Source organism: Rhea americana, unplaced genomic scaffold (genome assembly GCF_003343005.1).
Source record: "Rhea americana isolate MKP2758 unplaced genomic scaffold, rheAme1 scaffold_57, whole genome shotgun sequence".
NCBI classification, from domain to species: Eukaryota; Metazoa; Chordata; class Aves; order Rheiformes; family Rheidae; genus Rhea; species Rhea americana.
In genome coordinates, this window is record NW_028186723.1 from 2,832,945 (window position 1) to 2,857,097 (window position 24,153).

Consider the following 24,153-nt stretch of genomic DNA (forward strand, 5'->3'; position numbering starts at 1 on the left):
ATTAAAAAAACTTTCAGTCAGGTGGAGGATGTGCACAAAATAACTTTCTTTGAATTACATCAACTCCTGTTATTAATATTTCTTGTTCCTTATGTAGAAATTAATAGTGGATCTTAGGGTTCTCCTTCCACCCCCCATTTCTGCTACTGAATGCTTAAATCAATATGAGACAGAATTTATCTCTCTGTACCTCTTAAGTGTGGTTTCTGTGTTTTGCCTGTTTGAGTCTTAGCTACTTGGAATTAGATTATTGTGATGTGCTCTGTTGAGGGATGTACTTGAGACCTTTCTAAACTGGTGGCTTGCAGGATCTTTTGATGTTCAGATTACAACATCACTTTGTGTTCTGGTTTAAGTGCAGTCAGTAGCAATATATGAACTGAAGTTCACAGAGTGTGAAAGAGAGCAGTTGTGGAGGTGGCTATAATTTCACTGCAGAAAGCTAAGCCTCTGGCAGCCCCTTGCCACATGAAGGGTTTCTGCTTCTGTGTTGCTTCATTTGACACAGACCATCAACAACTTGAGGATAGGGAGATACTGGAAATACATACTTCTCTACTCTGCAAAAATACATAGTTTCCTATACACGTGGTGTATGAGATCAAAGGTCAGAGATAAAGGGTGTGTGCATGTGCGCGTGTACCTGCACGAGAACTATGGAGATTCCCACCACTGCAGCACAGGAGTAAGTTGGCAGCTAATCATCACTTTATGATAATAGTGGGAGAGGGTTAAAATCTCTTAAATGCCTCTGGTAAGTACAGCTGTCATCAGGAGATTCTTTAGGAATATTATCTATATTAATTTGTTAACTGCACAATGTTACAGTTACCTGTTCATGGGTGGTCAGCTTCAGTGTTTGAGCAGTTAAGTGCTCCGTTTAAACTACTGGAAATCCTACCCACATCACTAATACATGTCCCTGAAAAGTATGCATGTTCAAAAGATAACCAAACCCCACAATGTCCACACAGACAACATGTCTTAATAGAATAAAAATCTATTACAAGCAATCAGTTTATATTAGTAAACAACATTTTAAAGAGTATATTTTGGTTTTAGAACATGGAGCTTTCCTTGATTATATAATAAAACTAATTTTTAAGTAGCTTAGCTTTACATTCAGTGTATAATAGAAGACAATTATGAGTAATAATTAAAATTTACATCAAGCTAGTAGATGATTTGCAAAGTTTTTATGTTATATTTTAAATGAATTGAGATGGCTAAAAAGAAAATGGCAGTTCACAATTGCCTTTGTGGTACACTAATATTGAATGCAAAATATAAGGACATATGCTGTGAATCAAAATATACTGTCTTACCTTTTCGAGAAAGATGTGCAAATATATATTAGACACTAAGGATTTTTTTCAGTAAACATAGTTCTTGGACAGAGCAAAATTATTTATTTTCAATAGAAGCACATATATTTTTTTATCAATTGCTAATAAAAGAGAGAGAAAAGTAATCCTTACATGTCAGAAAATCTCTTCTGATATTGTATTTTCTGCAACTTCGGAATACATTCTATCTGTCAACTTTTTGACATGAGATAACCTTTAAAGTGTTATTGAAACAGATAAAATCAAAAATGGCAATAATTTATCTAATTATTTACTTTTATTTATTTATTTATCCTGATCCCTGTTAAAATACCTCACAGGTGATCCTCAGATCTAATAACTCCTGATAGAGTATTGATATGACAGATACCCGACTGGCTTGAGATATAGATGAGAAATAGATTTTTAGTATTTGGAAGCTAGACTTGTGTTGTATTTCAAGGCTTAGAATTTCTACAAGATTACATCCTGCTTAGCATGTCTTTATAAATGAAATATGTCCTGAGCCAGTGTGATGATACAAATTTGAGATATTCCACATACAGTTTATACAATGGTAGACAAATGTATGCGTTTTAAAGGTATGTCTTGGATTAAATGATCACGTGGTTATCAGAATCTCTAATGAAACGTTGCTATGATCTATACTGTTTTTTCAGTTAGTTAAGGAAAAAAATTTCTCTTTCATTCCTATTCTTCTGTCCAGTTTTATTTATGAGACAGCCTAAATGTGTAATCAAGTGTCACATAGGCTCTCTGAAATTTTGCTTGATTTTCCTTTGTCTACCTTTTCCTCTCAAACTGCAATCATAATGATTTAGCGGGTGAGATTTCATTTTAGATGGCTTGTTTTTGTTCCAGGTAGTGTTGTGGAGTTCACAAATGTAGTCAGAGAAGCTGTGAGGTGAAAACTATGCCTTAATCTGAAATATCTATGCTCGAGTTTGATTTCTGTGATTAATAGGAAAAAGATTTTAAAACTTTTGCTCCATGAAAGAAAAGCTTTTAGGATTAGTCGGTATGTCGGAGTAACATTTGGAAATAAGAATATGGGTCTATTTTTATCTCCACTTTATTTGATATTGTACTGAAAAATCTTTGACTACTGCTGTGTATGTTACAGACTATTAAAATAGTATTAATACATACTACAACCTAGAAGAACTTAGAAAGTTTTTACTGTTCATACAAACAACGTGGGACTTTGTAGATCATTTCTTAATATACAAACCCCTTATTCTGGGGCAAGTTTAGGACCATTTCTTCATCAGATTTTGAATAAAAAAAAATTATGATTTGGAATGATTTGGGAGGTGAAGGTGGCTGCTGTCTTTGTAGGCCCTTCAAAATTTATTGTGTATCAATATTTTCTCATATTTCCAGTACTAARTTGGGAATCAATAGAATGTCTCCTTTTAAAAAGATGAAGAAATGGTTCATTTGGTACTAAAAAAGGGATTAAATGAAGACATTTGTGGTGCACAGTTGAGGCACTGTTGAATTTGGATATGTGCTCTAAAATTATGACCAATAATTTAATGACTAATTTGTATTTTTCATTGAAAATACATTAAATTTGTTAAGGGAATGTGAAAGCAAATACAATGGATAGATTGCCTTCCCATTCCAAGGCAAAAAGAAGGTTGACACTTTTTCTTTGACCAAGTAAGCAAAATATTATGAAAGTGGGGATTTCGGCAATGTAGGATAAAACAGCAGCAATAGAAGGTTAATTAATAGTTTTTGCAATATAAGATTAATTGATAGTTCCTACTAATATTAAAACGTTGTGTATACTCATTTAAAAATGCAATTACTTCTCTTGAGAGCTTGCTCGCAGCTGTTGAGTTTAACTCCAAATAAAAATTTCCTTGCCATGATGCAGTAAACCCTGAGAAGATCTAATTTTGTTGTAGTAAGCATAAACAAAGATAAGAAAAAATTTGAACAATGTGTGTGATTATATAAACTGCTTGCAACTTTTCCTTTAACTCACTGTTTTCAGAATTAAGCATTCTTTAGTAATAGTTGTAGTTAATTAGCGAGTTTTGCACAATACCATTCTCCGATGTCAGCTCAAAGTATTCCCAGAGGACCGAACATTTTAATGTCAAAAGTTTAGTTTTGACATTTTTATCTAATGTTCTCATGTTTGGTGGTTGTGAAGCTGACATCTCATTTTTTCTGGATTAGTYTCTTTACTACAGTTTCTCACAGTCTCACTTTACTACTGTATTTCAGCTACTTAACCATTTTCCTACCTTCAGGAAGTGGGACTCAACTCACTTTGAATGCCAGAGAATAGAACCTGAATTTCCAGAAGATTGTCTTCAATGAAGAGGAAAGTTCAAGGATATTTAAACTGAAACTTCACAGGAATAATTATTATTATTCTTTTCTGTGGTTGAAAATAGTTACCTCTATTTGCCCAATTTTACATAGCTTTTTATAACCAACTCCACAGCAGGAAAATATGAAAGCAGTTGGAGAATTAACTGTTGTTAGGACCTAATGCATCACCTCCACTAGTAGTTACATTTGGATTTCATCACTGAATCTAAAAGATATGCCTCACTCATACAATGAAGCTTGCCTTCCCTTGCTTATAATGTATCATTCACTGGATAAATGTATCACAAAAATCTAGCACAATTAGAATCAATGCATAGAATCAGCCAAGCTGTGAGGCAGTAACTGAAATGGATGGCTATAAATGACTCTTCATATAACTATGTTATGTTTTTTATTTTGTTTTATTTTTATTTTTTAGAAAGCTGATAATGATGCAGAAAAGGAACAAACTATCTGAAAGCATCCTCCTATAAAACTATGAATGATGTTGGAGTGTAAACACTCAGGGACTAAAGATTTTTAAGATTCAGTTATATGTTTTCTCCAGAAATAGCTATTTTCTAGAAATTATGATGTTTAAATGGTTCTTGAAAAGTTCATTGGAGTTCGGTAGTAAGATACTATTGTGACAAACACATCAGAAAATGAGTCAGAAGTATGCAGTATACACATATAGAGCTATTTAAAATCTGAAAATGAAAGGAATTTAAACAAATATGGGGATAAATTTCTGAAAGAGGTATCTGAGTCTTCAGTAATTTACATGGTTTTCAAACAAGAGAATTATGAGCTTCGATAGCAATTGGCTATTCAGTAAAGGTAAACTTGCTCACTTCACTCATCTGCAAATTATTCAATCCTCATTAAATTTGTGATGAGGCATCAGTATTGTCTGAAAAATGTCTTGTGATGATAAATGATAATATTCCTTGTAGATCTCCGAGTAACTTAGCCTAACTTAAATTTTCCGTGAATAAATATTGGAATTAACACCAAGTATCAGCTTTTCGGCTAAGGTTACACAGTCTTCCTCTCCAAACACAGTCCATAATTACACTACTTAAAAGATAATTATTACTACTTAAAAGAAAATTAAAATTTGATGGTGTAGAATAAGACAAGGGCACCTTTTTGAAGTTATTGGCCATCAGTGTTTATTAAATTCCTGTAATATTTGAATATAAGGAAAATTTTTTAGCCAAGTAGGACTGCAGACCTAACTGCATACAGAATGACAGGAGACCTTCTGTTAGCATGCATCATTTTGATCTTCTGTCACATGAAAATAAAGCCTTCCCAGCAATTTGTCTTTAATTTTAATAATTCCTAGATCTTCTCTAACTTACCATCAAGTTTGATTTCTCACTTAGAAGGGTTTTTGACACCTTGTTATCAGTGGTATAAAAGATTATGCTATTAAAATGGCACAACCTTGACCAGCTGGATTTCAAGCCTCAGCTTTCTAAGACTAGCTCTATGTTTTAAATACTGGCCTAGAAAGAAATAGATGAGAGGAGAAACATAGTCTAAAAAATGGTTCAAAATCTTAGATCATGTAGTGGACAGAATAAAGCTATGGAATAGCTCTTAAGACATACTTGACTACATTGGTCCAGTGCGAGGTTAATATTTTATAAGGCCCGTTACAAACTTTCTTAAGTCAGATGAGAGCACCTGCTGTGTATTGTTTTGTTTCATTGTAAATTTTTACTTTCATAGTTTCTGCATGTTTTCTAATCTTTCTTTTTCTTCTTCCTTCTTATTTTTCAACTGAGACTACTCCCTGGAATACTATTGGAGAAAGCTTGATAGTTGTTGATATTATTTTAATATGAGTTGTATAACCAGGATTTTCATATGTATATGTTGCAGCTTTATTTTTTAAAAAATTCTCCACTGAAACATTTGAAAGCAGGTATTATTTTTCAGAACATGGTGAGTGACTGTATTCTGGAAAAGATTGTCTCAAATTGGAAAGCCAGAAGTATAAGGTCTTGTATTCTGTGAGCACTTTTAAAGAAATTCTGGCCTATACATATTGTATAAAAATAGAAGAAGAAGTTACAATTCATATTTGTTTGCATGGGCCTTTGCTTCCTCCCTATCTTTTCCTTTTTCCACATGAAAAAAAATTAAGGCAAAATTTTATAAACTATTCCATTTCATGTTGAGATCCGTAATGTAATTGAAATCATTTCTAAAGCCTCTGAAGAATAATTATCTGTATTATATAGTCACAAGGCTATCATTTGTTTTGGAAACTTTCTGTGGATGTATCAGGATGTGATGAAGTATAGCATTTATTACTGTTTTTACAACAACAGAACAAATGTTCAGTGTTGATGTCCAAAATAATGGTAAATCATTGTTTAAAATGATAATGGTATTTTAAAGTTACATATTTTAGAGACATAAATGGAGGATCATTCCCCAGATATGGTTGTGAATCTTGGTTAAAAGATGCACATTATAATTCAAAGCAAATGGTTAGTGTGTTGTCTATGGAAAATGGAAGCTTTCCTATTATTTATTAATAGCAGTCATTGTCAAGTATTAGGCAGGTGAAGATATCAAATAAAGAAGTGTTGTGATAGCTACTGTATAAAAATATGGAATACTGTTATTTTAATTACTGAATCTTTCCAATTATTAGGAAGCTTTTTTTGATATTCAAGAAAACACTTTACAAAACAAACTTCTGCTAGCTAGAAAATAATCTCGGTTGAAATTGAAATCATTTTTTGTTTTATAATTCAACAAAGAAATTGTTGATACTACCTATCTTATTTTTCCATAATAAAGGAAGAGCTGTAGAGCTTGATATTAATGGAACATGAGTAATATTTTCCTGTTGGCTCTACGTATTGTATCAATGGAAAGTATACATATACCACTGAAGGTCACTGGTCTGTCTTTGAATTGTTTGTTCATGAGTGTGTAACTTCTGAAGGTACATCTACTTGTATGCTAGCTCTCTGTGGGACTGAAATCATTCTGAATAGCAATGTGTATTTTTGCTCTGCATGCCCTATAGTGCTTTGTTACAACCAAATGACCATGATTTTTACCAAGTTTCTTAGTACTGGCAGCTGTAAGATGGAATGTCTGTATTACTGCTTTGGTTTCTAAAGGAGTAAAGGTAGATAAATTCCCAAGTTGAACCAGATTGCCTGTTGTTTTTTCCTGTAAGTTAGAGTGTTACAGAGCACACTGCGTCAAGGAAGTCTTACACCTTCATTAGAGACAGCAAGTGCTCCCTTCCTTTACTCTGCCTTTGAGGAATGAAGGAGGAGGTAGCTCTGACAGAAGTTAACTAGCAGACGATACCAGCTGTTCTGAAACCAAATAGATTCTCTTAGGAGGCAGGAGCTGTAATGCTGAACTCGACCAGTAAAGGCCTCAGATGACCTCTGAAGTTCAGGGATGTTTTTTGCACCCTTTCCAGTGGCAACACATCGTGATCAAGTATTTGGTATTAAAGGAAAATTCCAGTAATGCTAAAGCCATAGGAGAAGCCATGTACTTTTGAAATTACCACTCACTTCTGTCTCCAGTGGATTGGCAATTCCAACAAAAGTGGACTTCTTTGAAGCAGCCTGGAAAACGGTGACACACTTTAGATACCAGGATAGTCAACTTGAGGTAGACGCAGCCAAATCACAGAAAAAAATCTGAATATTTTTCCAGTTGTGCATTGTGTAGCTCCCTAACAAAAAGCTAAGCTGCAGAACAAGCCAGGGCTGTGCAACAAAGATGTCTGGAATTACACCATTTTTACCAAGACATGCTTGCATGTGTACATGTTTGCATGTGTGTTGGAGCTTTTCCTTCTTCAAAAAGATTCTGATTATATAGATGCAGGCTCTCTTTCAAGGCTTAATCAAAGCAAAAGACTAAATGGCAGATGCAGCCATGATGGGGTGTGTTTCTTGGTTGTGATTTTGGCCATCTTGATCAAGGCCGTGAGAAAAACAAGAGGACTCCCTGAGAACTTCCTTTCCACTTGTATAATGAGCAAAGATCACCTGATTCACCAAAGAAGCAGTTGATATACTTGAGAAGAAAATTCTAGATATATTAGGGACAAAATTCATGTCAGGAAGTGTTTTTGTGACGTGAAAAGTTCGTTTTTACTGTGTTTTTCACCTACCTTATTTGATAAGTGCTCTTTCAAGAGGTTTGGAAGCTGAAATCTTACATCAGTGAGTTCTGGCTATAGTGAACACTGCTTTCTGTTCCTCTTCAGGAGTGTCTTGGGCAAGATATTTAAAGAATCAGTTTCCTACATCCATTTTGAATTAAATCAAACAATCATAGAGTTTGAGTGAAGGTTGTTTATTTATTTCTTAAGCCTGAAGAGGAAAATGCAGATTGGCATCCTGCACCTTTGAAGTCTCTCAGTTACTTCAAGTACTTAGTGACTCTTCACTGTAATGACTAAACCTTTCATCAGTTTGACAGAAAAGGGTTAGTTCTTACAGTTTATTTGGGGAGAAATTAATTTGTTTAGTTTGTTACAGTACACTGGTGGCTGCAGGTGTCACTAGTGGAATTTCCTGAATTCTTTTTCACTATTTATTTTCCTCTGTTGGTTTTTGTTCAGCACAGTGACAGTTGTTTTTGCTGATAAACCCTGGTGATAACAGCTCCGCTATCAACAGCAGTCTTCAGCTGTAGTCTCCCACATTGTGGAATTAATACCACACGATTGAATATTTGCTTTAGGCATGTCCTTGGAGCATTTTGGTGGCTTACTTGTCAGCTGTTTACCATATTTTAATTGGAATTAAAAAAATGCTTTGTATAATCTGTTTTTGGCATCCTAACCACATGGCTAGGATATACATGCATACTAAAGGAGCATGCAAGGGCGTTGTTTTGATGGTGTGTGCTTGATAGCGTGCTAATAGGTGTTCATCTTGTGTTGATGCTTTACACCAGTAAAGCGCCAAAGACGGTACATAGGGAATTTGAGATAAATGAGTTGGTGACTGTAAACTGTTCAGATACTGCAGCTATTAAGAATGATGATGACAGTGCATTACTTTTAGTTGAAGCTGTTCACTTCAGAGATGCTGCTTTTACCTCCTAAGGTTGCTCTGGCTTCCCTGATCTTTCCTGTGACATTGTCATCAGTTAAGGGGTTCTGAGACACTCTGCTACCAGTTCAGAAGAGTTTTTCCAAATTACAATACTGCCCAGTCAGTTTTCATCATCAGCCTGATATGCTTTTCACCACAGCTGGAATATTCTTTGTTATCTGGGCAAACAGGACCAATTACACAAAAGTGTCAGTATATTCAGATCCAATGTAAGGATCAGCAATAACTAAAACTTCTAAGATGCAATAATTTTTATATGTAACAAATATTTTAGATGATAAAAATAATGTATTAATGTATTAAAAAGTTTATATGTACAGCATTCAATATGTAATCTGCTGTTCTAAAACTTTACTTGGAATGGTTCTTAAAGTGTTCTGGAAAATACATTGTTCATGTATAAAAATGGCAAAAATTAAAAGATATAGTGGTCCATATAATTTTCACTCATTGATTTTTAGATGTTTGCTGTTTAAACTGTTCAAATGTAGATGAAATAAGAATGCTTTTGAAATATGTTTGTCTAATACAGTTCGTAATGATACTGCATTTTGTTTCTGTAAATATTTAAACTAGAACTCTGTTTTTGGAAGCCTGATAGTTGGCAATGACCAGAAAGGGATGCCTCTGCATAAAGGCATATATCTGCTTATATATTCATTGTCAGCTCAGAAGCATTCTAAGTAGGAACACAGCACTCTTTCTAAACTAAATCTTAATACCTCCTAACTTAAGTTTACAAGTTTTTATTTTTCAAAAAGAATAATCATAACGCTAACTTGCCTGAAGTATAATTAAGATATCTGTTGAAATCCTTTCATATAATGTACTTAAAAACAAAAAAAACCCAATAAATCTAGCCTAGTCTAACTTGAATTTCAACTGTTCAATAAATAATTTGGTATGTTTTCAGTCACATATTACTGATATTTGATAACTATTTACAATTACTAAATGTATTATAGCAGATCATCATTATTTCTGATAAATTCTTTTTAAAAGTATAATGTCTTATTTATAATTCAAGAAATAGTGACATTTGTGAATACTGGAATATGTGTTTGTTTAAGGAAATGACCTAATCAGGGTTGGATTTTTATACAATGGTAACAAGGGTTATAATACAGGGTTGTTCTTATTTTTCTGTTTGTCAGATCAAAGTAATAAAAGAATGTTAATTAAGATGAAAGTAATAAAGGAATGTTAATTAAGACGCAAAGTTTGCACTAGTGCTGCTGCTAACTTGTGTATTTACATTACCCGTGTTGGCCTATAATTAGTAATCTGTACAGCAACCATAGGAAAAAACATGGTTTCATTATGTGTGTTCTGTCAGGTTTCTAGCTCTTTATCAATGGATATTAATCAGAACTGATGCAAAACAAAACAGACATAATAGAACAGAAACATATTGTGTATTTTTTTTTTTGTTTTCAGCAAGATGGAAAAATTAAAAACTATATGGACAGTAACTGATGAGATAAGGGGAAGGCTTTGCTAATTCTCTCAAAAAGCGAAGCTGTTGCTTTTGGGCTATTCTTTGAAATGTTTTAACCAAAAAAAGGCATTTAATTCATTGTCGTATGTTTGTTTTGTTCCGTTTCATAGAAAATTTCACCTTGGGTTGGTTTACGCAAAATCAACATCTCGTACTGGGGATGGGATGACATGTCTCCTTTTACAAATACAACTCTGCAGTGGCTTCCTGGAGAGCCAAATGACTCTGGCTTCTGTGCGTATCTGGAAAGAGCAGAGGTGGCTGGTCTGAAAGCGAATCCATGTACTGCAATGGCAGATGGTCTTGTCTGTGAAAAACCTGTTGGTAAGCAATCTTTCTTAGCCATTTATTGTTACTATCGTGATTAGCCAGCTATTTGGATTTTCATTTGGCTAAAAGGGATTTTTGTACGATCTGAATTAAATAATTAGAAGAAAAAAGCCTTGCTTTATTTCTTGAAAAATATGAAACTTTAATCTAGAAAACAGTCTTAAAGCAGCAAATATTTATTTGTGAATTAGCTTATATTGCTCAGTCTGCATTATACCAGAACTCTTGTGGTTCAAAGTCAGTAGCTGTCAATGACAACAGTGACTCCAGCATGAAAGATTCTGTGGAGATGTTCAACAAGGCTGATGCTGCAAAAACAAGTCGTCTTTCTGAATCTCACTGAACATCAGCGAATATTTTAGTGATCTACAAGACTGACAAAACCAAGACTCTTTTCATCCTTTTGATTTGCTTGTGTGTAAAGATTACTGTGGCAGATACTGGTTTGAGACTTTTTTCAGTACTTTGCCAAGAAAGTGGAAAAGAGCTGACTAACTGGCATCCTTCAGTAAGATGGTCCACTATTGTCTAGCTGAAGTACTGTATCTGAAGGTTGAAAATCATATTGTGCTACCTTCTAGCTGTACTCTTCTTACATTAAAAGAGGGATGCGGAAATTAGAGGCTGAATTTCATCACATTATAAAATATAAAAATGGTTATACTCAGTCTCACCAAAGGGTCTGTCCAATGCAGCTATCCTGTCTATGGTGTAATTTGCAGTTTGTATCTCAGGGTCAGATTTGGGTTAATAAACACAACAAAACTGTGACTTCGCTTTCTGTGAGACTATAATTGAAGATTAAATAGATTGCACTTCATGATTTTGTCTAACCCACAACAGTCCAATATTACAAAAGTCTATACAAAACTAACTCTAATCACACAGGCATTCCCATTATCTGCTCATTCATTGACAATTTAAGTAAAAGATGTTGAAAAGTACCTAAGAGTACAGACTGTTCAGTGTAATTGCCATAGTCTTACTTGACACTCCACTTACTCTAATCTTGTTATGTACTTGAAATGTTCCTTGAATTAAGGCGAGTTTTTCTTTCCATATTCAAACTAGAAATTTGAAGGTACAAATAATTTTCTCTTAAACTAATGTGATAAGAAAGTTACGTAGTCTGGTGGCTTGAGTCACAGGACTTAAACATGATTCCATGACCTTAAATTGTCTTCCTTATTCCCAAAATGGAGCTGATGATAACTACATAATTATTAAACACACAAAAATGGGGAAGTGCTTTCAGAAGCAAAAGTTTGTGTGCTAAGATACTGAGTAATATCTTTATATATGCATATGTATTTGTATGTCACATGTATATAGTCACATACATACATGTTACTTTTATATGTTTTATATTGCATATGTTTATATACATACAAAAATATTCGTATAGTTATGTGCATAAATATACATGTATATGTATATATGTGTATGGTGCGTGTGTGTATCTATGCATGTATATATGTATGTATGTATGTGTATGTATATAAATCTATATATAAGCCCATACCCTTTTGTTAGCTTTACTAACATCTGACAGCTACCTAAAAAGTGATGTTAAAGATTAATCTTTTTTACTCCTACTTTTACAAACAGGAGGAAAAACTCAGTTATGTAATACAATTGGTAACAGTACACTGTGATGTTATGCTAATCTGCAGATAGAGATCAGTGGTGGCTTTCAAGGGGGAGTAATTATGATCCAGATGGGCCTTCCTCCCCCCTCACTCCCAACCTTTTCCCCTTAAAGAAGCTGGATGTTTATGGGCTGTTATCAAGTATTAGAGGCTGAAGAAAGAAGTGAGAGCAAAGCCTATGTAATCTCTCCAGTTTCCTTCTTTCCTTTTCTTAAAATTACTAAACCAACATAAGCTACTGTGTTAGCCTGAATGTAATATAAACCCCTCTCTTCAAGGATGGAAAAAAAAAATCAGGGAAACCACCCAAATCCACAGGAGACTGCTGCTCATGATAAGGTGTGAATCCTTTAAGCAACCTAGCAGCAGATGCCCCTTTTGAGAGTCCCTTAGGTATTAGTTGGTGACCAGTGATGGCACCTAGAGCAGTAGTCGCTCAGGGACACTATGAGCAGTCCTGCATAATGTGCTAAATATGCCATGCAATTCAAACTGGATTCTAGAGCTATCAGAAGTACTTGTATATGGGCCCACTAGGGGTCCATTCATGCTACATTATCTGTTAGGTCACCAAAGTGTGCTGCTGGAGCTTTTAAAAGGGTTGCTCATTGTCCGGATTGCAAATAAAAAGTACATCTGATGATGATGATTTTAAAAAATTTTTTAAAACCCTGCCTTCTCAGAGTTTCTTACTGCATATTCTCTTTTTATTTGCCTTATTTCATTTGCTAACGAGAAGTAAATCTCAGTATCTCTGATCAACCCTAGGCCTCTGTCATAACATTATGTATTTTCATAATGTCATTTTCATGTTCTAATTGTCTCATGATACTTTTCATAGCTGTGAGGCCGACCACATGAAATTCTGCATATTTCCCCTTAAAATTTTTGTCCATTGTCTTTGTAAATCTGAAGAAGTTACATTGCTAGGCTTATGTTGAGACCACTGCCTGTCAATGGGATGTTTTTGCTGTGAAGTTCAGTTGGAATTGTTTACTTGCGTAGCTAAAGCATACTTTTATCAACCCTTCATTTAAACATATAAACAATTCCAAATAGTAATGTGACAGCAAAGTAAATATTATACAATTTTTGTTACTGCCAACTATTTAATTTAGTCTTTCACAGTGTTAAGCTAATACACGTACTCATCTATCAGATGTTTCTCAGGAGAGTAAAGGATACAACCACAATGTAAGACCTAAAAATGTTAAGAATAGGCTAGGTGGAACACGAATAACATATTTTTATAATGCATCTGTTACTGGTGTCTGTGTGTCTGTGTGTTCTTGAGCTGTTCCAGAGACTGCAGCAGCTGACTTCTGGCATATGACAATACTTACACAGTTCAATCAATTTTTGTTATTTTTTTTCTTTGTATTTTTAATAACAAATTACAGCTTTAATATATGCAGAGCGGATCAAGTCCAGGAAGAGCCTTGATTGAGATTTAAAGTATTAGCAAAGATGATGTGTGTCTTGAGAGCTTGACTGGTTTTGAATGTGAATCAATAATATGCAGAAACATAGCAGTAGATCTGAGGGCTTAATCCCAATGTACTGCCAGACCCTTCTGCAGTGGATTATGTGTAAGAATTACTCTACTCTTGCACACTTCACAGTTTTATTTGAAATCAAAAAGAAATTCAAGAGTAAGGCATAGACGTTCTTTTTGTGTATGTTATAACTTTTGAAGGTAACATACGTTGCTAACCTAAGTCAGAATGTGATCTGCATAAAAAATCTTGTGTATATTAAATAGTGTTTTGTTGCTGTCCCTTTACATTCCGGTGACTTTCTTATGTATGCTATAGGGCAAAATTCTAAGAGATAAGTAAGTCATATGTAAAGTATTTGTTGCTTATGCACTATTAAACTAACTAGAACAATAGATCAGAACTTTATAGGTTACCTATTGTGGAAGTTTGAGACACATTTTATGTTGTATGTGTGCAAGTAACTGGCATTTCTAGGCACTGAATATTAATAATATTACTGTCTCAGTGTATAAGTAAAATTGCTGTGATCACTTTTTAAAGGACTCTTAGAGCTCAAGTATGACTCAGGATGACTCATGTTAAGTGTTACTTAGTAATTTCTATAAAAGCTTATTGTATTTGTATACCAAATCATAAGTCAGGACTAAATTATTCAGAACTAATTAAGGAAGCAATCACTTTCATTTTAGCAAGGATTTTGCTAATAGAACATACGGTTAAAAGAAAATTGAACTTGTATTTGAAATTAGAATTTTTTGTGGTTCTTTTCCAGTTAGTCCCAATCAGAATGCTAGACCCTGCAAAAAGCCATGCTCCTTGCGAACAACGTGTTCTAACTGCACAAGTAATGGTATGGAGTGTATGTGGTGCAGCAGTACAAAACGATGTGTTGACTCAAACGCCTATATAATCTCCTTCCCATATGGACAGTGTCTGGAATGGCAAACAGCCACATGCTCCCGTGAGTATCTTTATGAATATTTATTCTATTAAATATCACATTATAATTTTTTTCCRCTTAGAACATTTATATGAGTAGGATTCAGTACATTCACTAATGATAAAAAAAGATTTCATTTATGAATGACCCTACAATACTACTAATGTTAGTAGTCAGTACTGTGTATGTATTAGGTGGAGACATGTAAAGTACTGACAATTATTTTATGTTAGAACATATTCAGTCTTTTAAAACAGCCAGTAAAAAGTGGTTATTGTTTTCAAATATGGAAAAATACCACTATTCTTTGCATGGCTAGTATTAGAATGTGAATTGATGTCCATGAATTGAAATGAAATACTGATAAAATTAGATTAATAGTATATAGACCTTAGACTATCAGAAATCTAGTTATTAAAAAAGGAGCTGAATTCCTAGAGTCTTAAGATTCTGATATATTTTGTCAAAAGATTCAAAGAAGTCCATTTTTCCAGCTTGCAAAGATAAAATAATGTCATGCTAATAATCACAGTGGTCTTGAAAATACTGTAATGCAGTTGTAAAACAAATGATCTTGCTTGTTATCTGCAAATGCCAATTACTGATGCTTACAGATTGTTTGCCCTGTGCACAGGAATAGCAGGAATTCTGTTAGACTATCAGGCAGATGAAAGGATATGGAGAAAACTTTTGTCCGAAATGACACTGGGTTAGGTTGTATTAATTTATCAGATTACTTATTTCTTCCTTTTGAAACAAAAGGCAAATGATGTCTTAATTTGTCAAGCAGCAAAGATGCTCCCCAAATTTCTCTTTTGGAAGCATGTTTTATCAGAAATCAGTCCAATGACTCTTTAGGAGAAGAGTGCTTAATATAACTTTCAAGATACAATTCACAAATGTTACTTTTCCCCTAAGTCTGTGGCAACTAGACCTTGTTAAATTCACTGCCRTGCAGTTCCAGTGTGGATCGGTGTCATAATCCATGCAGACACTAAAGCAAGCTGCCTCATGTCTTATATTCTTGTCTCAATGCAGTTTATTTAGAAAAACAAGTATGATACCGTCCTGCAGAAGGCTAGTTCTTAGTATTTTCACAAATTACTATCCTAAAAACCTTGATTAAATGTTTCTCACTGGTAAATGTCTGAAATCCAAGAGAACTTGTATTTGATATTGATAGAGAATTGTGGCAGAAGAAGGTAAGATCTAAAATTTAGAGATGAAATTGACAGAACACCACATGAATGATGCTTAGATTTTTAAAATTGGATGCATAATAGAATCCTGAACCTTTTAATCCTGTTTTGGGGTTAGAGTATTATTTGCACATTATGCAGATTCTCCTTCTATAAGGAACACGAGAATTGTTTTGTCATTTGTATCAGGTGTGTAACAATTTCATATTGAATAAGCCAACCGGGATTTGCTGTATGTCAATTCAGTATTATATTAAGGGCAATTTTGTATAAAAATTAAAATTCTGTCAGGGAATTAAAGAAAAAAAGAATCAGCGTCCATGGACAGATTTTTTTCAGGGTTTAAAGAACTAAGTATTTTGCATATGAAACAAGAAAATAAATATCCGAATAAAACGTTATTTAGACATTGTCTCAGTCTAGATGACTTAAAAATTCTATTAGGTAAATTCATCTTTATTGTTGATGAGGTAATGAGGTATTAAGTGCATTCTTAAGGCATAATGTTTCTGCTTATTTGAAGAATTGAATGTAACTGCATCTTTTAAAGCAAAAAATCCTCTATTTTTTATTTTGTCATGATTAGTATCTTAGTATTTGGATCTTTTGCTGTGAATGAAAAAGAAACTTCACGCAGACATTCATGATTTAAAAGACAAAATTTTATGTGACAATCACATAAAATGAGAACTTTACATTTATTTTCACAACTTAGAAGGGAAATGATGAGCACTGTTGCATTGTTGAGATTTTGTCATTTTAATACCTGCTTGCCAAAAAGTTGTCTTCCAACCTTCCTCATGTTTTCCATCTATTAGTTTTATATTGAATTGCCATTACAGTTTTATATTGAATTGCTGACAGTAGAACAATCTTGAACCACCTCTAGAATTTCAAGGAAAAAAAGTTTCTCCTTGTATATTCCCTTCTTTTGCAAATAATACCTTCTCATTTTCAGGAGAAAGTTCTTTTCAGTTTTGTAGCTCAATGCCACTACACAGAATAGCTGAAGATTTCCAGCTTTTGTTCTGTTTTCTCTTCCATGAAGACTGTGCAACTGAAACATCAGACTTATTTTCTACCTTTATAAATGTCAACTTGAAAATTGCTTGGGTTATCTACTTTGCATCTTTGAAAGGAGAAGGAAGCCATTGCAGAATCATGGAATGGCAAGATTGGAAGGGACCTCTGGAGATCATCTAGTCCAACCCTCAGCATAGCCCATACGGGGTTTGAACCCGCAAGCTTGGCATTAGCAGCAGCACCACACTCTGAGCTAAACCTGCCCCCGAAATGTTCTGGCTGTTTCTGGTATTCTGCTATTGTAATGAAAAAACAAAATCTGTATCACTGAGCTTCTAAACTATAAGGCCTGATTTTTCTACTGGTCTGTGTCATGTGCTTAATTGGATTTGATTTCCAAGAACATTGGAGCTCCATTTTGTTTTTTCCTTTTTTCCACATTTGGGATACTTACAAAGTGTTTCCTCCCATTTAGATCCTTAGATGTCTAATGATACAAGAGCTCATGCTCTAGCTCTTCTTTTTAGTGTCCTTTCAAGGTCTCATTCTGATTCTTGACTGCCTGTTTTCATGAAATCTGCACGTATCTTCAGACTACTGGAATATTTTATTTTAATTATTTTTACTGATTTTAAACAGATTTAATAGTTGTTGAGGTCAGAGCAGCAAGCTTTGTTCTGCTGCCAGTTTTTTTTAGTTAAAAAAGAAACAATTCTCCTTAGCATAACTTTTATAACATTAATTCAAGTATTGCTGTTCTGGAGTTGAGTCCTCTAGCTAGCTGGGAACACTGGTGGACACCATGTTCTGGCTGAAGCTGAGCCACGCTAAGAGGTTACCATCCTCCATTTCCCTGCTCATCACCGCAGCCACTGCCAGGGATATATCTAAAATGCTGTCAGTCTTTAGCTCAGTTTTGGCAGGATGAGCTGTGGGTTAGGTTAGCCGCTTTCAATAAGCAGTGTTTTCTAAAATTGAATAATCGGAAGAAAGGGAGTTTAGGAAGTTACAGTGTGTATAGTTATGCTATAACAGGCAGAAATTAAAGTTTGACAACAAAATATTGACTACAGCAGTCAATATAAAATTGTCCAAGCTGGAGTCATAACTACATATTTGATTTCAATATATGTGCCTCTGATCTAATAATGTGTCTTTTACTGCATCGTTTACAAAGTGATAAATTAGTTCCATAAATTCTTTGCTCTGTTCTTATTTTTTAGTAACCTCATTTTCTTCTCCTCTTATGTGCTGTGTGCACACTTGTGTGTGCATACACATATACATATGTGTTTGCTGTTCATTGTCATTTGTTTTGTAAGTTCTGATCCTTCTTCTCTTTTCACTATTTATATTCATGCTTATGTTTCCTAGTGTTTAAATTGCACCTTCTTGTGATTAGACCTTTCTCTCTAAAGCAAGGCTTGCTACTTACTCAAAATATCCCTTTTAAGAGCCTATTTAAGTTTAGAGGTCTTCCTGAAAGTTCTGGCATTACTTGGAGTAATTGGTATTTAGTAATTTTTAAACCTCTATCTTAAACACAAGATTGCATAGTTCCTGTTACCAGCAGTGCTCCATAATTTCATAATTTGTCATTTTGAGAGTCGTAAACACTCATTTAATTGAATTCAAAATTAGCCCACATGAGATCATTCAGCCTTATGTAGCCCTCAACTTCTTTATCTGTTAGTGATTAATTCTTTCTTTTCTTTTTGTTTTTTTCAGAGAAAAATGCCTCTGAAACTTCCACACAGTGATTTAAGTTATATTTCATACCTTTTTCCTATATGGATTTTCAGAATTATTTAAATCTGTGACAATTGTCATTACCTATGTTTTTTTTTCATGTTGTTAAGAAATTTTCGTTGAAGATTTTAAAAATGTTAAAAGGATTTCAGTAGCTAAGCAAGACTTGTCCTTTATGGATATCCAAGTATAATGATGTTTGGTTTTGTATTATTGCTAGATAGATATGTCTTGTTTATGGACWGCACAATTTCTTGTTCATTCTCTGAGACACATGTAAGAGTGAATAGGCTTTGCTAATTGACTCATTCTGCATATGCATCAAAAATAACAATTTTTATGCATTACCTTTTCTGAGTCTTTCTTATAATGGAAAACCTAATCCTCCTCCCCAAATCATTTTAATGCAAAGTTGAATGTTATCGTTAAGAAAACTTTTTATATAATCCATAATTGAATATTGGCCATCTGTTCATTGTGGAAGTTGTATGTTCTCTTACATAATTTACTTCTAATTGGTCCTTTTCCTATAAAATGCATTTTACATAAGATAGTCTGTACATGACTAGCCAAGTATCTGCAACAGAAGTGTCATTGTTTGTGGTATTGGGTGTGTGCATACATGAACATAACTCACAAGACACTAAAGGCTTCCTTTTCAAGGCCAGCCTTATGAATCAACATAGACTAAAGTGTACTTCATGTTTAACTTAAACTTTTTCCTAGTATTTGCCTGAGAATTAACTTTTAATGTGAAGAAAGGAATATAAAAGAAATGAATCATCATGCTGTTCTAGCTCTATATGTAGAGCTCTGCAAGATATTTTAAAGATTTTAATTATCACAATGTAGTATCCATTTGAGTGTCTTCTACAAGAAAATTTTATAACATTTGACTACTTCTTTGACTACTWCTGGCTTCCTGGTAGGATCTTCCAGAATTTCATGTATACTTTTCAATTATATTTTTTAAGTGTCTGCAAAGTTAATATAAGAAGAAACAATGGCCCATTTTGATCAATGTCCAGATGATTCTGATGGTCATTTGATTGTGTTACATCATTTTTTTTTAAGTATATAAGGTGTAGCAGAAAAAGCTCAGATAAACCTGTGAATTATTAATGATATTCCTAAATATACAAAATCAGTAGTTCTTTATTATTAAGAGATACCAATAACTTCAGAATATGTATTTTAATAGGTTCTAAACAGATTTGTTCGAATATGAGTTAGACCATTTTTGTAAGAAATTAAATTATTTTAATAGAAAGGATACAGTAGAAAATAATTAGATATTTGATATTAAAATGCAAGTAAATAAAAGCTGACATACTGTAACAAAAAGGACTCTTGGCCCTTTTTCAGAGGGCTTGTTTCAAAAGTTGTATTTCACTGAGATAGGTCTGTAGAAGAGTACTAAAAATATTAGGCTCATCATAGAATAGGTTATGCAAATACATTTGTGGGTTTGAATTTGAACTGTCACAATTTTTTCTCTCTTCTTATTTGGATAATCTTGCATTCTAGAGTATTTCTGTTTGAAAGACTGTTTACAATAAGTAAAATTATATGTAAATGTATGCATCATATAAGGTATAAGTATATAAACATGAAATATATATTACATTGTGAGATTTGATGACAATAAGCAATAGTGCTTTTCTGCTTCATTATCTCAGATTATTGGAAATCTTACAGCCTTATAGCATAACCTGTTCATATTTTCTATCTTTAAAAAAATTTAACATTTTAAAGTAAACATGGAGATATTCTTACTAAAATATCACTGAAATTTTTGAATTTATACCAGGAAATAGCTGAAATAATTTTGTGTAAGTAATTTCTTCCTCAACTGTTGTAAAATCCTAGCATCTTATTAAAAAAAAAAATCAGAACTTGCATTAATATTTCATTTTATGTAATAAAGCTCAAAACTGCTCTGGACTGAGGACCTGTGGACAATGTTTGGAACAGCCTGGATGTGGATGGTGTAACGATCCCAGTAATACTGGGAAAGGACAATGTTTGGAAGGATCATCAAGAGGACCAATGAAGCCTGTTGGCATGCACTCCAATGAAATGGTGCTTGATGCTAGTCTTTGCCCAAAAGAGAAAAACTATGAGTGGTCTTTTATCCAGTGTCCAGGTAAGATACACTGATTTGTTTTCTCTTCCATCTGCTCTTTGAATAGCGTGCTTAAGTTTATAATATGAAATAGGAGTTACAGAGTATAGGATTATACTCTGGAGTAAAGTGTTCCAGGAATAAGTGTTCCTGTGTTTAGGCACTCAAAGTTAACATAATTATTTTGAGTAATAACAATTATCATTTGCATAACATGGATGTTTTTCCAAATTATTTCCTAAATAAATAGTCTATTCTTTTGTTTCAGTGTCTATTGTACACGTGTTTAATTTTTGAGCAGATTCATTTGTGAAATTTAATGCAAATCGTTTAAGGATATTTGTTATTTGGAAACAAGTTCTCAGCCATTCTATTTTCTGCTTTTCAAGTCCAACAGTGTGAGTTAGCTTCAGCTTTAACTTTCTTCTAGCATCTGAATCCATCAAAGGAAAGTACGGTTGGAGAGATTATCTTACGGCCAGGAACAGAAACTTGCTGCATCCTAGCTGAACTCACAAAGTGCAGCTGGCTGTGAAAAAGCATCAGAAGGCTGCCAAATATGTCAGCTGTGCCACCAGTATAGCTTTTAGACATTTTTAGTAAAAGCTGTGCTTTTGTAATATCAAAAAGAATCACTGAAGTCTAAATTTTAGCCATATTCATCCAATTATAATATTTTAATTTTTAGGTTCATTGGATAAGTAAGGAAGACATCAGGTGCTCCAGTTTAGTGCAAAATGAGCTGGTACAGCCTTCTAACATAGTACTGTATCAAAACACTCAAATCCTGAAAGCAGTTTAGCTGCATCAGTGTAGTAGCGCAGCCAACTGAAAAGCATACTGGTGAGTTTAAGAGGCCTCCCTATACAGTAAACAATAGTTTTAAAGACTGCTTGGAAAAAAAATAGTTTTTTTAGAATAAATAGTGTAGTTGTGCTAAAGTGTTATTTTTGCATCCAGTGTTCCCACTGCTGACAAATTTGGAAGCTGGAGCATCTCTGGAAACGTGACTTTGTATGGGTACATGCAGCTATGTTTTTTTGCATTTCTGGGTGCTTTACTCTTTTCATCAGAAAGACTATTCTGTGTGTGTGTGTGTGTGTGTATGCATATATATATATGTGTGTGTGTGTGTGTGTATGTATATTATTTTGAGAGCAGAATCTCTAAAGAAAGTTTTAATTTAGTAATCCTTCTTAAATGAATGATGTAGATATTAGAATTTTTTTTAAATTTAAAATAATGATGTTAAATTTAAGCCAAAGTGAAAACTGTCAAGTGATCTAAGTTAATACCAAAAAATAACTATCCCAAATCAACTATTATCATTATCAGAAAAAATAAGCCTTGCTAATATTTTCTGGAAAAAAATAGAATGATATTATATTACCTTACATGATTTGTATACTTCTGTGCTTAATTTGAATGTTAAAATATAGATACATCAGTGATAAGTGCATTGTGAGGCTTTTACAAAAATACGTATTATCAGTCCCTGGTGAAACTATAATGGATATATATCTTGGTTTCCAAACTTTCTGGATTAGAAGATTTCACTGCCTTATTTGTTTAATATTTATTCTTCGTAGACAAAATCCTATATTCATTATACATTCTGACCAAGAATTTTTTTAATGCAGAATGGAGCTCATTGAAGCATTTCACAAAATTAAATTAGGAGATTCTTTTAATTGAGGAAAGAAAAAAAACCTCATTCAACAAAACTCAGGAAAAAAGTGCATAATTTTATCCATTTCTTACAGTTTTGAGGAAAATGTTTATTTCTGTGATTGGTTGTTTTGAAATCAGTAGTCCTCAAAGCAGTTGTCATAGTATGATGACATTTGATGTGAATATATTCTTAGCTGATCGTCATATTTTTAAGAAAAAAAGAGTTTTTGCATTTTTACGGGATTATTATTGCAAATGTAATTTCTAAAAATAAATAAATAAATAAAATAACAAATATTGGCCTTTCCTGTCATCAGAATAGTGTAGGTAGGAAGCAAGCCAAGACTTTCTTTTAGAGGCTAAATTTCTCATCTGAACAGCAGTTTGAATTAACTTGCACAAAGTTTTCTTTAGTTTCAGCTGTAGTGGTTTGAGTGCCTTAYCTAATTCAAGTAAAACTAGCTGAAGTGTCTAAGCATCTTTACACTAGATCCAATCTGTAGGATGGACATGCTTGCTGTAAATTTCTTGTAAATAAGTGCCACCTTAATTTTAATAGGTCACAGATTTCATAGAGTAGAGGATATCTGTTCTCTGAACAAAATAAGGATTTTGCAGTTAGTCTTTATTCTTCTCTGTACAGCCCTGATGATCAGCTGCAGGGTCTACAGGTGTATTCCTCAGTGGCTGCAAAATTCAGATAGTTGATAACGAATAAATCAGAAGTGAGTAGGGTTAGAAAAATAACCTTTGACTGCAACACTTGAAATCTGCCATGATGAACTGTATTTTATCTCTGATCATGTCACTCAGTTTGCATGTGATATTGGGTAAGTAGTTGCTCCAGACATCAGAATGACAGCTTGTCATTCTGCATGTAGTATTTGAAGAAAATAGCATGGCATTTGTGCAGAATAGACAAAAATTAAAGTTTCCTAGTRTTCATTCTTGTATGGAGAATATAAGCTAATCTGTAGTCTTCGTTCTTAAATATATATTCCTATTCATATCCCAAGGGCATCTTTTAAGCATTCAGTCAGAGCAGATTTCTCTTTTATAGTATGAGTGTTGTAGTTGTGTATGGTAATGTGATTATCATATTGATGCTATTTTAAGTAGATTCTGTGTCAAACTATAAATATATATGCTGGTCATCAGTAAGGATTAAGCTCTTCAAAACTTCATTCTACTGCAACTTTGTAATTACAAGATTTTATTTGCAAAAACAGTTTAGTAATGACTTTTTAAACGTTATATTCTAGCTTGCCAGTGCAATGGCCACAGCACCTGCATCAACAGTAATGTTTGTGATCAGTGTAAAAACTTAACCACAGGAAAACAATGTGAAACATGCATGCCAGGATACTATGGGGATCCCACAAATGGAGGGCAGTGTACAGGTAAGTTGTTCTGCTGGCAGAAAAGAACTTGGAATGACATTTTTCTGTAATGTGAAAAAACTTCAGTAGTTAAATGTTGATTAGCTACTAAAGATGTTCAGCTAAACTACTGGTTGAAAATCCAGATTAATCTTTTTAGGAGAAACTTAGCATTCATAATAAAGATTTGACAGTTGTCATTTAATCTATATGCACTAAGAMCAAGAATCTGATTTAAACATGCTGTCCCAGTTAGGCAAAGGAGGCATTGTGGAACAGCACATGATCAAT

The 24,153-nt window shown here is 33.6% G+C and overlaps 1 protein-coding gene across 12 annotated transcripts in view; it reads left to right on the plus strand.

Moving 5' to 3' along the window:
* Window positions 1–24,153, plus strand: part of ATRNL1 (attractin like 1) — a 515,292-nt gene that overhangs the window by 126,445 nt on the left and 364,694 nt on the right. For all 12 annotated transcript variants that reach the window (XM_085319057.1, XM_085319058.1, XM_085319066.1 and 9 more), the window contains 4 exons: window positions 10,409–10,622; window positions 14,549–14,737; window positions 20,615–20,833; window positions 23,746–23,883. In XM_085319057.1, coding sequence (XP_085175183.1) covers window positions 10,409–10,622; window positions 14,549–14,737; window positions 20,615–20,833; window positions 23,746–23,883 — 760 coding nt within the window. The remainder of the gene's footprint in view (window positions 1–10,408; window positions 10,623–14,548; window positions 14,738–20,614; window positions 20,834–23,745; window positions 23,884–24,153) is intronic.